The following is a 15,669-nucleotide window of genomic DNA, read 5'->3' on the forward strand; positions in this document are numbered from 1 at the left end:
TTCAGTTGTCTCAAGAATCAAATTATATAATGGACAGAAGTGCATTAGAAGCTACAAAGGAGTTTACCCACGTTAGCGATTCCAGGGACACTTTGTGACGCTGCAATCAATTTACCAGCCAGGCCTTGCTGAGATGAGTTGGATGCTACGAGCACCTTGGAGTGTCCCAAGGCGGGACATAACTTCCGTGAAGACATATGGCAAAGAAACTTCTCTAACTGTTTTAAACCCTTGTTATTCAATGATTATTGAATTAGGGTCTGCCTATTAGGGTTCGAAGAATCCCTAAGTTCCATAAAAGGCCAACTGGTAAACAGGCTGCGCTGGCAACACGTGCAGTGATATGGGTCCATGGCAGGCCTCCGACACCTCAGCCCGTTCCTGTGTCTCCAGTGTCAGTGGTAAGTGGTCCAGGCTGGGCACATGCCGTGCCAGCCACCTCCTCCGAGTCAGCACCTCTGAGATGAGCTGGCATGAATATCTCAGCTCTGCTCAAAACCAAAATCAGCCCAGTCAATCAGATGTTTAACTCTGGGACTTGAATTTGAAAATATGGAGCAAATTAGCAGCAAATGTTAAAGGACATGGTTACACTTGTTTTGAGGAGAATTCAATCATTATTCATGCAAACATTTAGATGAAGTAAGCACAAAGTGCTGGTTTATTTTAAAACCTTGCAACTAAAGACAATGCAGAAAAAGTGCATTAGTAGAAAAACTGCAGTTCGGCTGGAGGGCCAAGTGTGGTTAGTATTGCTGCACCGTCGTCAAATCGTTTGCCAGATGCTCCGTGGCCACGTTAGTCAGGTGCATCAGGGGAGTTGAGTGGAGGTAGATGGGGCTCTCTGCACTGAATGTGCAGCTTTTCCATAAATCTAAAATTATTCTCAGGTAAAACATTTACTTAAAAAGCCATCCTTATCAACGAAAAGACAGGCAGGGTAATACTGTCTTGATGTCTGGAGGTGAACTTGGTTTTATCTTTTCATTTCCTTTTAATGGAAGAAAGTCCCGTCAACACTGCACGTGACATGCATCCAACATGTGTAGGTACCTGAAGCCATCAGGTTTTTAGTTTGCTTGCAGTTCTGATGGTCAGACTCTCAAAAGTAAAGCTGTTTAGATCGATAAATTTCTAGACATTACACATTACATTTGGTCAGTTTGGGGAGAATGGTACTGGTGGGAATTGGAAAATGAAATTGCAGAACTATAGCATTCAGCCATAAATTTATATTATGGACCCCACTAAAGCAGGCTGCTTATTTTTAAAATAAAACTTGGGAGACATCAGGGAAAAAAAGCTTTTAAAATTTAGAAATTAGAAACGTCTAAAAAGAGGGTTATATTTTGTTTGCTTCTTGGCTTCTTCAACTACATAATTTATCCTCTAAGACACAGAGCCTCTGCATCCCACCTCCAAACCAGCTGGCATTTGAGGAAGAAATAAGCTCTACAATATCTTAATGGCTATTTGAACTAAACAAAGAAGTGGGTTAATGTATAAATTTGGAGCAATAAATAAGCAATCTACAAGCAGAATCCTTTCCAACCATGTAGAAACAGCAAACGGCAGGACCAAGCACTGTCTTTGTCCTCCTCCAAACACGAGATGTAGCTTCCCCCTCCTACAGGAACAGCCCTCCCGGCAGCCCCCTCTTCCAAACACCAGATGTAGCGTCCCCCTCCTACAGGAACAGCCTTCCCAGCAGCCCCCTCTTCCAAACACCAGATGTAGCTTCCCCTCCTACAGGATCAACCCTCCCGGCAGCCCCCTCTTCCAAACACCAGATGTAGCTTCCCCCTCCTACAGGAACAGCCCTCCCAGCAGCCCCCTCTTCCAAACACCAGATGTAGCTTTCCCCTCCTACAGGAACAGCCCTCCCGGCAGCCCCCTCTTCCAAACACCAGATGTAGCGTCCCCCTCCTACAGGAACAGCCTTCCCAGCAGCCCCCTCTTCCAAACACCAGACGCAGCTTTCCCCCGCCCGGCAGCCCCTCCCTGCGGAGTGTCAAAGGCATCCTTACCGGAGGAGTGCTGAAAACATAGAAGGACGGGCCCTTCAGCGCTAGGAACTTGGGTCTGAAGGTTTGAGAGGAGTCGGCTCCTTGGAGTTTCTCATTTACCCACCCCATATGCACCACCTGCAAAGGGAAACCTTTGAAAATTACAAACCAAGCCTTAATGAGGGCATAATGTCACAGGAGCAGAGTTAAGCACATGAGCAAGCCGTGCTCCCACCAGGTCAACACACCCAGAATCAGGAGATGGGAGAAACGTGGAGATGTCCAATTTTCCAAATCAAGTTCACACAATAGGAATGAATCACATCCTGAATTAAAAATTCAGTTTTGCATTGAACCAGGTTTTACATATGAGCACTTTCAGTTTTGGCGAATGGGTTTCTCAGCTGCCTTAGAGTTGTTGGTTTCATTTATCTTTTAAAAAGGCTGTATTGAATTATATTCTATTAGAAGGTAGTATTTCAGATTTTTCTATGAGGTAGTAAAAACAGCTAATTATATTTTTCATTCCTAGAGTGAACATAGTAGTTGGCATATATGGAAAAATAACCGTTTCCCTTTATGGTTCAACTTCTTAACAACAATGAAATAACGCAAAAATACTAGATTCTTACAATGAGCAGTGAATATTTTTAGCCATATAAAATCCAAACTATAAAAATCAGAATATGATTCAAAAACATTTAAATAGTAATCCAATTTAATAATTCAGTGCATGAATTCAAACTATTATTGAAGAAAAATCCATGTTATCTAAAATTTTAATGTGACACATATTTTGTAGTGAGTACTAGGAGTAATTTCATTATAATTCTTTCATTTTCTCATTCTGCTATTTCAAGGAAAACCAATGAACATATGCTTAGCAGTAAACACTTAGAAAAATAAAAATAAGTTATCACAGAGATCCCGACCACTTTACCAAACGACACTGACCGATGAGCTATGACAAGCTGAGAACCAGCTGGGACCTGACACCCCTCCAGCGTGCAAGCCCCACACACCACGAAGCGCCCTCTGCTGGACCGCCTGGGTAAGTCCCGTCACAGCCAGCACGGGATCCACCGAGGGCAAGTCCTGCTTCTGTTATTTGCTTGATAAACCGCTGACGGTCTTCACTCTTAAGCTGGATGAGACTTCCCGGGACGTCGAGAGGCTGGACGACAGAATCAGAGTTCTACGAACGGTATTTCTAGCAATGGGAAAGAAAATTACCAGCACTGTTCTGCAGGGCGGGGCGCGTAGCCGAACAGCTAACATCATCGTGGTTTTCAGTGTGGAATACGAATCACCGAATGCGTTAAACGTTTTAATGTTGTCTTTCTTGACTGTTCTGGATTTACAAGGCTTTTAAAAGTAACCCAAATATTTCACTGGATCATGAACTTCCAAGTTCCTAATGGGTTATCCTTACGTCCCATGGAGGCTCAGGAACCACATCGATGTGGTGTTAATATGATGATAACAGAGGACGACTTTATCTCCCCAGAGACCCTCCCCAGCAAAGCACATTTAACATTGCCAAGGCTCTCTTTTTCCATCATGAAATGGGATAGAATTATAGATCTCATGTGAGAACTGTGGGAATTTCACAGGGTACCACAGGAAGCCCCTCGTAAGGCACTAGCTGGGGGCAAAGGCCGAGGACATTCATACCTGGAAAAGCCACTAATGTGTAATTTACTCCCCCAGTGTCTGAATTTGAAGCCAAATACACAGATTATTTAAAAATATCTAATAGATTTTTTTTTTCCTTTTTTGTCTGGTTGGGTCACATATTTTTGTTGGTTATAACACTTGCATTTATACTCTGTAAATCACAAAAAGCTCCATTTAAAAATGCATTTTTTCTAGCAAATTTAGCAGATGCTCGATGTTTCCATAATTAATGTGAATTCAATGAGTGATTAATTCCAACTCGCTACTGCACGAGTGCAGGGATTTGTACAGTTTAAGATAGGATTCATTGAAGCACAGTTACTATAAAAACAATTATAGGATTCATTGAAGCACAGTTACCAAAAACAACTAATTGCAAACACGGAGGCTTCCACATGGTCATGAAAAGAATATTACGTGGGCAGTTTGTTCAGCAAGAAAAGAGTTCACATTCCAGGAGGACCAGGCACACGGCCCTGAGCAGCTGCCCGGGTCATCTTACGCGCACTTGAGTGCATTGCTGAAGCCTTGAGGAGACCGTATTAGGCCAGGTTTCACAAGCAATGATGACCATATCTTCAAATCCAAATCTTCAGGAGCCTCTGGCCACTGGATAATTGCAGCAGGCAAAAACAAGTTCACCGTATTTGTCAGGATGGCTGAGTGGAAGACCTTTCTCTTATTGATTAGCATCAAAGTGTGGAACCAGAATTTCTAGAAAATGTAGGAAGTTGCTTGAGTCCTAAATTATTGCAAACTTTTAAGAATCAGCAACAAGCACAAAAAGTCTGGTTTGACCCCATATTTATTACGAGGAGTCACACCAAGATCCTCGTCAAATCACAGAGTTAGTAAGAAGGAGGGGTAGAGAATAATCACATCCAGAAAAATCAGCAAAATAAAAAACGAGGGAATGGTGAACACATTCCCTCTGCAGGTCCCTGGCAACGTGGTCTGAGATTCTTTAACATTCATAAAACAAATATTTCCTCTGATGAGAAATTCTAAGGGTCAAAGCCTGATTAGATTCATACGGGGTAGAGAGATTTAAAGTGATATTTTGCTTTTGCCTGTAGGGCAGACAAACTCTGATGGTTTTACTTCCTTCATTTCCCCAGCCCTCCCCATCACCACCCTGGCCCCAGGCCGGAGTCTTGCTCTGTCGCCCAGGCTGGAGTGCAGTGGCACGCTCTCGGCTCACTGCAACCTCTGCCTCCAGGGTTGAAGCAATTCTCCTGCCTCAGCCTCCCAGGTAGCTGGGATTATAGGCGTGTGCCACCACGCCCGGCTAATTTTTGTATTTTTGGTAGAGATGGGGTTTCACCATGTTGGCCACTCTGGTCTTGAACTCCTGGCCTCGTGATCTGCCCGCCTCAGCTCCCTCATTTTTTAAGTCATGTGTTCACATACTGTTGAGTTTCCCTGATCTTACTCTTTCTGTTCACGAAACACTTAATCATACACTGCAATTTAGATTTCACAAGGGATGAACTGTGAACAGGAAACTGAAGTGCAGGAACTTAATCTATGACAGGGCTGTAACACTCAGGAATATCTAAATACAGAGGACAGATGGGTGAGAGATTGATTTACATTACAGGTAGATCAAGGGAGAGTAAGTTGGAAGTATGCATTCTTGAATTCTTGGCGAAAATAGAGAACTTGGGATTGTTTTTCTAGCATGGCAGCAGCAAGCCTTCTTTTAGGAGGAGTGCTTGATCACGCGGTGGAATTACCGTCTAATTCAGATTCAGTAGAGTTACTCTCTTTCTGAGGAGCTCCAGGTACCAGCTGGAATCTGAGCACCCAGACCTGGGAGGCCCCATGAGCTGCACACCCACCTCCCTGCCCCAGGGCTGCTCTTTCTTCCCCCTGGGCTGGGACAGTGTTGGGCTCTTCTTCTTTTCTGTATCTGGTTGACACAGTGTTTGGCACAAAGTTCAAGGAGAGTTATGTATCAAGGAGTGAATAAAGAGCTACTGTAAGCCCAAAATGGCAATAACAGACTGCCAGTAATCTGAAATATCTGTTAGTTGGATGTGAGCTTAATTAAATCACACATGTAATTGAATTATGCTAGATTTAGTGAAGAAATACGTTATAGCTTTGCTATTGTTGGAAACATCGGATGCTTTCTGAATCTTTCTTGGGTATATGCAGTTCATAAATAATTTTAAGCAAAGCTAATTTTATCTTCTACATTATGAATTTTGTAATTACACGTTCCAAGAAGTGTGTATTACACTTTTAGACACATCTCCCTGATTGTACCACCTTAATAAAATTAAGATGTCATAACCATTATAATAAAGAAATATATTTTTTATCTTTTCTGATACCATTTCTATAAGAAAGTCATTTTCTTTTCACCTGATCAGTCAAGATAATCAAACGTCCACCAGATGATAACATGCAGCTGGTCTTTTCCTTTAGCTAGAAAAAGCCAGAATTACTTGTGTTATTCAGGGTTTTCTGCAGGGGGTCGGGGTGATTTGGCGATTAAAGCATCAATATCTACGTAAATTAAATTTCAGGTTATTCAAAAATAAGTTTAATTTGGAAAGAAATAGGGCTGCTTGCTGTTTGGTGGGGTGGGCATGTGTGTGTCTGCAGTGTTTGGTGGGTGGGCATGTGTGTGTCTGCTGTGTTTGGTGGGGTGGGCATGTGTGTGTCTGCTGTGTTTGGTGGGTGGGCATGTGTGTGTCTGCAGTGTTTGGTGGGGTGGGCATGTGTGTGTCTGCAGTGTTTGGTGGGTGGGCATGTGTGTGTCTGCAGTGTTTGGTGTGGGGTGGGCATGTGTGTGCTGTGTTTGGTGGGGTGGGCATGTGTGTGCCTGCAGTGTTTGGTGGGGTGGGCATGTGTGTGTCTGCTGTGTTTGGTGGGTGGGCATGTGTGTGTCTGCAGTGTTTGGTGGGTGGGCATGTGTGTGTCTGCTGTGTTTGGTGGGGTGGGCATGTGTGTGTCTGCAGTGTTTGGTGGGTGGGCATGTGTGTGTCTGCAGTGTTTGGTGGGGTGGGCATGTGTGTGCTGTGTTTGGTGGGGTGGGCATGTGTGTGTCTGCAGTGTTTGGTGGGGTGGGCATGTGTGTGTCTGCAGTGTTTGGTGGGTGGGCATGTGTGTGTCTGCAGTGTTTGGTGGGGTGGGCATGTGTGTGTCTGCAGTGTTTGGTGGGTGGGCATGTGTGTGTCTGCAGTGTTTGGTGGGTGTGCGTGTGTGTGTCTGCAGTGTTTGGTGGGTGGGCGTGTGTGTGTCTGCAGTGTTTGGTGGGTGTGCGTGTGTGTGTCTGCAGTGTTTGGTGGGTGGGCGTGTGTGTGTCTGCAGTGTTTGGTGGGTGGGCGTGTGTGTGTCTGCAGTGTTTGGTGGGGTGGGCGTGTGTGTGTCTGCAGTGTTTGGTGGGTGGGCGTGTGTGTGTCTGCAGTGTTTGGTGGGTGGGGGCGTGTGTGTGTCTGCAGTGTTTGGTGGGTGTGCGTGTGTGTGTCTGCAGTGTTTGGTGGGTGGGCGTGTGTGTGTCTGCAGCGTTTGGTGGGGTGGGCGTGTGTGTGTCTGCTGTGTTTGGTGGGGTGGGCGTGTGTGTGTCTGCAGTGTTTGGTGGGGGGGCGTGTGTGTGTCTGCTGTGTTTGGTGGGGTGGGCATGTGTGTGTCTGTAGTTATGTTGGTGTTGTTTGGTGGTGGTGTTTGGTGGTGTTGTTTGGTGGTGTTGTTTGGTGGGTGGGCATGTGTGTGTCTGCAGTGTTTGGTGGGTGGCTGTGTGTGTGTCTGCTGTGTTTGGTGGTGTTGTTTGGTGGTGTTGTTTGGTGGTGTTGTTTGGTGGTGGTGTTTGGTGGGTGGGCGTGTGTGTGTCTGCAGTGTTTGGTGGGTGGGCGTGTGTGTGTCTGCAGTGTTTGGTGGGTGGGCGTGTGTGTGTCTGCTGTGTTTGGTGGGGTGGGCATGTGTGTGTCTGTAGTTATGTTGGTGTTGTTTGGTGGTGGTGTTTGGTGGTGTTGTTTGGTGGTGTTGTTTGGTGGGTGGGCATGTGTGTGTCTGCAGTGTTTGGTGGGTGGCTGTGTGTGTGTCTGCTGTGTTTGGTGGTGTTGTTTGGTGGTGTTGTTTGGTGGTGTTGTTTGGTGGTGGTGTTTGGTGGGTGGGCGTGTGTGTGTCTGCAGTTATCTTGGTATTGTTTTCAGGTTAGTCTTTGTCCCAGACAAAAGTGCTCTGGTTTGTGTGATAAATTATTTGGTTATTTTTTATACCAGATACGAGAGTCTAAAAATGCATACATTATGCTTTTTGTAGATTCTCCTAATTCTGTTTTTCATGTGTTTTTGTTTGCCAATTTCACTGGTTGTTAAATACCTTTATTTATCTTTTCACAAAAATTTTTTTCACATAAAATTCACATTTTTCACATTAACAATTATCTCACAATTATTTATTAAATACCAAAATCAAGAATGAATTGTTCAGAGTGAGAAGAAATTTTCTTTCTGTTTTAAAGGGCCTAACGTCTTAAATGCAAACTCCTAACATTTGTACAACACACACCACTTTTGGAGAAAACGTGAAACCATCCTCCACCAAAAGCGCATCCGGATCTAGCAGGGCTAGTTCTTCATCATTCTACATAGTGAAGCTCAGTTCTAAGATTAATTTCCAAATAAGCTACTCCAAGCCGCTAAGTAAATTCAAAGTTGTATAGAACATTTAAGGTTGTAAAAAGGACCTTAAATTACCCAGTACAACTTTCTTGTATTACAGATAAAGAAATTAAACCTCTGGAGTGAATTTGTTAAAATTACACCACCAGATAAGGGTGTGGTCAGGGTTATTAGGTCCACGGTTTGCCTTTGGCTTTTTGCTTTGTCAAACAAGGCCACCCAGATGGATGTGAAACACACAACGTTTAACATGTGGTAGAATTTCACCAAGATGAAGCAAAAACAAGGCCACCCACTGCCTCTGAGGTCTCCGGAAGACAGACGGTCCTTCAACGTGCTCCGTACCAGGAGATGTGCTCCCTACAGGTTTTTATGTTTCTCTGAACTATTATTTCATCATCTCTTGTGAGTCGATGATAAGGAGGATTAAATTCCAAAGTAAAAAGAAAATGCCTTCCTCTCCGGAGCAGTGCTCTTTCCAACATGAGAAGTAATTCCAGAACAGCTATGAAAGTCAGCATGTTCTCTGAAGCACATAAAGGCCAAGTCCGTAAACGCTGCCCGTTCCCACGCATGCTCTCCACCTGTGGGCATCGCCGTTTAGCATCAAGGATCTGTCTGCAAGGTGACAAGCCCTCTGGGGGCCGGGAGAGGATGGCTGTCCTCGTGGCAAACAAACTGAGAAACAGAGAAGCAGCAGCCAACACTGAGAAACAGCAGAAGCTGCGGCTCCTCCCAAGATCTCGGAAGAGTCTCAGGTTTGCCATAACGAGGATCTCAGGAGACATTCTGCTAATTTGAGTGTGTGAATAAGACACAATATCAAATGGTGAATAAGACACAATATCAAATGGTGAATTATTCATAGAGACTATGGCAAAACTTTGGCCCACCGTCCCACCAGCCTTGATAAAAAGGTGGAGATAAAGCGTTTCCTGTGTGAACCATAGAGAGAGATGCACTTTGTGGAAAAGCTTCAGAACTTCTGTTACAAAAACACATAGTAGGGAAATTATGCATAAGAATATGAAACGAATCCTATATTAATTTGAAGAATTGATAGAAATAATCATTAAATAGCTATGCAAACAAAAATAGTTGATGGTAAATTTAGAATACTATTAAGAGATAAAAGATTTAGAAGAACTATTTATTCTGTTTCTTTTCTAATGTAGAAATGTTGACTAGAGAGGTTTAATTTAAAACACAGCCCTATTTTCCCATTCTTTTAGTAAATATTTGATAGGCAGGAGACCTCTTCTAAAGTCCTCCATCGTGAATTCAAATATTCTTGCTAAGCACTATTTTGTGCGCTATTTAAAGCAAATTGAACACGTTTTTCTCAGTTTTCATGAGGCTATGATGCATGTTTCTTTAAGCCCATAAGAGATATAACCAAAAATGAATGAACTGTAAGTAACATACTCCCTTACATTACAAGTTAAACCGTAAGTTTATTATAAAGGAAACAGAAGAATAACACAGTGGCTTAAAAGCTGATTTGCCTGATATTCAAACAGCTTGATTACAATAGAGTTTTCCTAAGTACTCACAGACCTGGGAAGTGAGCAGAAAATCAGGCCTGAGGGTGGCTACAAAGGTAGCCATCGTGAATCCAGGACAACGTTAAGGGCATTGGGCTCCAGGTGAACAAACTGCCTGGATCTGGGGATGGCAGGATCCTATCCAGCGGCAATAACACCCATTGGGTCAAAGCCCTCCTGAGAGTGAAGCTTTCCTAGTAAGGATTTTATTTAAGAAAATAATATAATGCTTAAAATTTCATATTGCACAGGTGTGTCATTACAAAGCCCTTCTCAGTTTAAACAAACATATCTAAATCATCATTTAAATCATGATTTCTTACAAAAAAACATAACTGCCAATGGAGAAATCATCCATACACAGGAGATCAGAATGACCTATGCTATTCCCATAGACAGAGCATTTTTACAGAATTAACAGGGAGGGCAGAGACCACAAAATGCAGTCTGAAATGTGCTAACGTTTTCCTATCAACATTTCCAAATTAAATTTCAAACAACCAAAGAGACTGCTTTTTGAGATGTGTTTCATCATGAAGCAGAAAATACAAACCCTACCTGGTCGGAAGGAGAGCAGCATTTGTTCGCCATCTTCATCTGTGGAGAAAAGGCAGAGAGTCAGCGCCACAGCCACCAACACCAGGACGGCTCACCTGAGTGACAGCTGGAAGTCATCAGCCACACTCTGTCCTGGGAAACAGGCTTCTTTAATGACACATTTCCTATCTGAAAACCTAGCCAGAGTCAATACAAGCATGGCAGCAGTAGAAAAAACTTTACTAGCAGACTTCAATTCCTCTTTTTCAAATATCAGCATTTATGTAGGTGAAGTTACGGGAGAGCAGGTGCTTAAATTCCAATATCTGAGAAAAGTGAGGAAATGATTTCTGCTCTACATAACCTTCTGACAGTCAGTATTACTGTGATGGTAATTACGGTTATCACAGTTGATAATCTTTCTTTTATTTAGTTCACCCAATGACCTATGGAGGTAGATGTTGTTTTCCAAAATTTCATTAACGAGGAAGTGGAGGTGCAGAATCATAACACTCCCACAGCCCACAGCCACACAGCCCACAGCCCACAGCCACACAGCCCACAGCCCACAGCCACAGAGCCCACAGCCACACACACAGCCACACAGCCCACAGTCACACAGCCCCACAGCCCACAGCCCACAGCCACAGAGCCCACAGCCACACAGCCACACAGCCCACAGCCCACAGCCACACAGCCCACAGCCACACAGCCCACAGCCACACAGCCCACAGCCCACAGCCCACAGCCACAGAGCCCACAGCCACACACACAGTCACACAGCCACACAGCCCACAGTCACACAGCCACACAGCCCACAGCCCACAGCCACAGAGCCCACAGCCACACAGCGGCAAGGTGGCTCGGAGTCCACATTTCCATTCTGAAGTGTTGGGGTGTCTGACTTCTCTGCCCTGCTTATGAGGGGTGATGTGTGAAATGATACAGAACTGAAGGGCGCTCCTTGTCACAAGCATTTCTGCAAATATGAGTCAAGCACCATCCTTTCTTCCCTTTCTATTTGTTCAGATAACTTTGGAATTTAAAGTGTCACATCTGAAAATTACGATGTTAGGAAGGTCCTGGTACTTCCTTCTATGGTTGCAGAAAGGAAGCCCCTGAGGTCTTTACAGGAGAAATCTCACACATTGCTGCTTCCCCCAGTGACAGGTTAACTTCTGTTTAGCAGCCACAGGAAGCAGCAAGGTTGCAAAGGAGATGTGGGGTGCTGGGCAGGGAAAGGCAGGGCAGGGGCAGGGCGGGTGCCTCTGCAGGGCTGCAGGGTGGGCCGTGCCTGGCCGGTCTGCAAGCTGGCCCCAGTCTCTGCAGCCTCCAGGCTATGCCGGAACAGAGCAGGGATCGAAGTGCAATTACAAGGCAAGTCAGCTGGGAGGGAGCAAGGACAGTAAGGTCAGTCCAGGGCCCCCTCCAGGCAGGGCCAGTCCTGCCACAGTCTCCAGGCCTGCGGCCACGGCTCCATGTCCGTATCCAGACACCCACCACTCCAGGCAACTCCCACATCATCGAGTCTTTGCTCCCACCCCATCTCTTTTCATTTATCTTTAAAATGTCCTGCTGACTTTTATTATCAAACACATCACTGAAAGATACAATGTTTTTTCTTTTCTGGGGGACGGCAGCACAAATTTGAGAAGTAATGTTTTTGCTCAGTTATGCCTTTTTCTAAATCTTCATAACGTTTGGGGGAATTATACTTTTAACCCAATTGGGTTTCCCCAACTCAAAATGTCACATTGTATCAATGCATTTGGGTAAAATATAAAATTATGACGCATAACTATTTCTGTAAATGTATGTGGAGAGAAAGAGAGAGGAAGGGAGGGAGAGAGACAGAGGCAGACAGAGGGGAGGAGGAAGATAAAACCAGGTGGGAAATTCCCAGCTGTCAGACGTAGTCACACTCTTTGATTTGGAAACATTCTGATGGCTTGATTTTTAATGGTTATAGTCAGAGATTTGACACATTGAAACAAGTACATGATTTTGTTTAGGGTTAATCATCAATCATCAAAAATCTGATGTCTCAATTATTTTTCATGCACAAATGAACATCAGCAGAGACTCAGAAACAACGTGTGCTCACGTTCTGAAGGGTCAGCTCCCTGATGTTGGCTGAGACCGCCCGCAGCCAGTCGGCGCCATCCTGGGCCGTGTAAAACCGGAGGATCCCAGAGCTGACTCCATCCAGGGCGAGCACCTCGAACGCGTTCCACCTGGAGGAGGGGAGAGAGCTGTCCAGGAGGCCCCGCAGCGAGGGGCGCAGGCCTGCCTCCGTGAGCTTCAAGGCTGATGCAGGGCTCTACCCTGGACCCAGGACATGGGGCAAGTGCACCCCTTCCTCAGGCACCTCAGTACGGTCAGCAGGCTCGCTGAGACCAAGGCCAAACCCCGAATTCCCCTGGTAACAGGAGCTACTTCTAATTCGATGAAACATGAAAAGCAACTGTCAGGGGAAGAACAGTGCTCCGGAAATTTTGGAGTTACTGTCTGCAAGATTCTTACTGGTTATTCTTTCAAAGACCCTTTGGATGGAGCACTTAAAGCTCCTGATGGGGTGAGGCTGGAGCAGCCCAGGCACCCTCCGCACTCAGCATCCACCCTTCTCTAGAACCACGTGTGCGCTTCTGATTGACAGGGGAGCTTTGGGAGAAGCTGGGTCCCCTTCCATTGCTCCATGACACTCCACTTGCTGAGAACCCAATCATGGCCAAGTATTAACAACAACAAACCAACTTTCTCAAATTCAGTAGTTCATCCCTGTCATGCAACATCTTTTAAAAACATACTTTACATATACCTATTTGCAAAAGAGAAATGTCATGTACACTTTTGTAGACTTTTTCTTAAGAAAATAGTGCATATTGGCTGGGCGCAGTGGCTCACGCCTATAATCATAGGACTTTGGAAGACTGAGGTGGGAGGATCCCTTGAGGTCAGGAGTTCGAGATCAGCCTGGCCAAGATGGTGAAATCCCATCTTTACCAAAAATACAAAAATTAGCCGGGCATGGTGGCACACACCTGTCGTCCCAGCTACTTGGGAGGCTGCGGCAGGAGAATCTCCTGAACCCAGGAGGCAGAGCTTGCAGTGAGCCGAGATCATGCCACTGCACCCCAGCATGGGCAACAGAGTGAGACCCTATCTTAAAAAAAGAAAGAAAAAGAAGAAAACAATGCATATTAATTTATATGACCCATAACACCTCCATGGTCTCAAGCCACTAACTGAAGATAAAATACAGAACAAAACAAACATATTTTGTTAAAAAAACAAGTCTTCACTGAGTTATGCTTTAATAATCTTTCAGATGTGAGTGTCATTGCTGCTTTCTTAGGCAGGGAGGGGTAGGAAACAGAGATGGTATAACACAGTTCTGCATATTTTTGAGCCAAATCTATCAGACCAGAGTTTGCTATTTTAAAAATCATTCTTTTTAAAAGCAGACATCCCTGTCTAGGGGACATTCTCATCCTAATTAGTGTTTCTTGAATCAGAATGTGAGGTTTATCTACTTGTAGCTGATATTCTGCCTGATGGCGATGAACAAGATACTCCTGACTTTGCAGGAGGACAGAGGTGAAGGTGGAGGTGACTGAGTGGAGCTGGAGAGGGGAAGAAGCCGGAGAAAGCAGGTCCCCTGCGTGGGGAGGGCAGGCAGCTCCGCCTCCACCTTTGCTCAGCCCTTTCTGATCTCCTTTCCTGGTCTTCCTGGTGAGCACCCGTCCCTCAGGGTCCATCGCTTCCCGTGGGGCCTTTGATCCTGGGTGTCTGCTATAACAAATTAATCTTTACACTTTAAAATGCTGGGAGACTATTTTAGGCACATCGTGTAATATTCCACATGAATTAGGTGCTTATTAAATATTGAGAGACTTATATCCATACTTTTGTCCAAGTGTCCATTAATTCTTATTAAATAAGTACTGACTAAAAATGGGCTCATCGCCATCATTTCTCGTTTGTTCACGTTAACCGGTGTGATATACACAAAGCAAGGCTGACCTTCATCTAGTGGTAAACAAACAGCTGGGTCAAGCAGATTACTGAGGACAACAGCCAAGTTCCCTGGCTCCCCACATGAAGAGGGCAGAGACTGCTATTTTTAGGCACATTTTACATCGAGCTACAGCACACACACACACACACACACACACACACACACAACTCACCAGTGAACACCTCCATAAACAGTCACGTATTCAATACTCTTGGCCAACCAACCCTCAGACCAAAAACAGACTTTAGAAGAATCTTCAAAAGTTCTCTGTGTCCCACCCTCCAATTATCCCCATCTCAGAGCTCTACGCTTTTATTCTTTCAGGAGAGCCTGTTTTTCTCCAAAGGCCTGAGGAGGAACAGGAGGTGGTGCCAGTGTGGGCCAGGGGCAGCTTTGCCTGGAGCTAGCTGGACTGGGGTGGGGCCTGCAGGGATCCCGGGGCAGCGTGGGGGTAGGGGCGCCCCCCTCTCATGAATCAGGGATGCCTGGTGGAGCGTGTGAAGGACACTCGTGGTCACCGCTTGGCTCCAGCTCACATGTGCTAACAACAGTGTCTTCTCGGGGAGTTGGCATTTCCTGATTCTCAGGGTTGGAGACGTATGCACCAAATGCATGGAGGACTGAACACCGAGCGCTCTCAACAGGGTCAGTACTGTGGTCATCCCCGTAAAGTCAGTGGTGAGAAGGAATCTGAGTCCTGAGTCCTAATTCGGCCTTCGGATGTTTACACCATCATTCATGTAGCGGGAATAAGACGTGAGGTAGAGACGGTGGGCCCAGGCTCCATGAAGGACCCTTTATCGATGCTGTGGTCTTGAGAAAGATCATCAGCTTTGCCCCCTGAGGCACTGAACACACGTAGAGCCCCAGAGGCTCACGGCCTCGCACGAGGGGCAGACGGCTGTGACCTGCAATGAAAAGGGAGGCGTCTGCACCCAGGCACGTTTATGCTGTAGCTACATGAGGCAGGCTGGACATCTCACTCTGAGCTGGGCTTTCCTTGTCCTTACGATGGGCTTCAAATGCCAACTCTACCATAAAATAGAAATACTGAGAGAAACAAATGGAATAACCTAAACAAAGTTATTTGTAAGCCCATGAGTACCACATAAGCATTATTAGTCTGTAATTTGTCAAAGAAAGCAATAAAAATTACATATCAAATGAACAGAAGCTGTGAAAGTTGTTAACAATAATGCTGATGGCAGATACTAACATGTTAACAAAACAGGGAAAGGAAGGTCACAGCTTGG

The 15,669-nt window shown here is 45.2% G+C and overlaps 1 protein-coding gene across 2 annotated transcripts in view; it reads right to left on the bottom strand.

Moving 5' to 3' along the window:
- Positions 1-15,669, bottom strand: part of SNTG2 (syntrophin gamma 2) — a 374,364-nt gene that overhangs the window by 94,171 nt on the left and 264,524 nt on the right. Inside the window, exons 10-12 of one of the 2 annotated variants that reach the window (XM_050753204.1) lie at positions 12,503-12,632; positions 10,420-10,458; positions 2,028-2,144 (exon numbers count right to left, since the gene is read on the bottom strand). In XM_050753204.1, the coding sequence (XP_050609161.1) occupies positions 2,028-2,144; positions 10,420-10,458; positions 12,503-12,632 (286 nt within the window). The remainder of the gene's footprint in view (positions 1-2,027; positions 2,145-10,419; positions 10,459-12,502; positions 12,633-15,669) is intronic. The other variant, XM_050753205.1, reaches the window with a different exon arrangement.

The sequence above is a fragment of the Macaca thibetana genome, chromosome 13 (genome assembly GCF_024542745.1).
Source record: "Macaca thibetana thibetana isolate TM-01 chromosome 13, ASM2454274v1, whole genome shotgun sequence".
NCBI classification, from domain to species: domain Eukaryota; kingdom Metazoa; phylum Chordata; class Mammalia; order Primates; family Cercopithecidae; genus Macaca; species Macaca thibetana.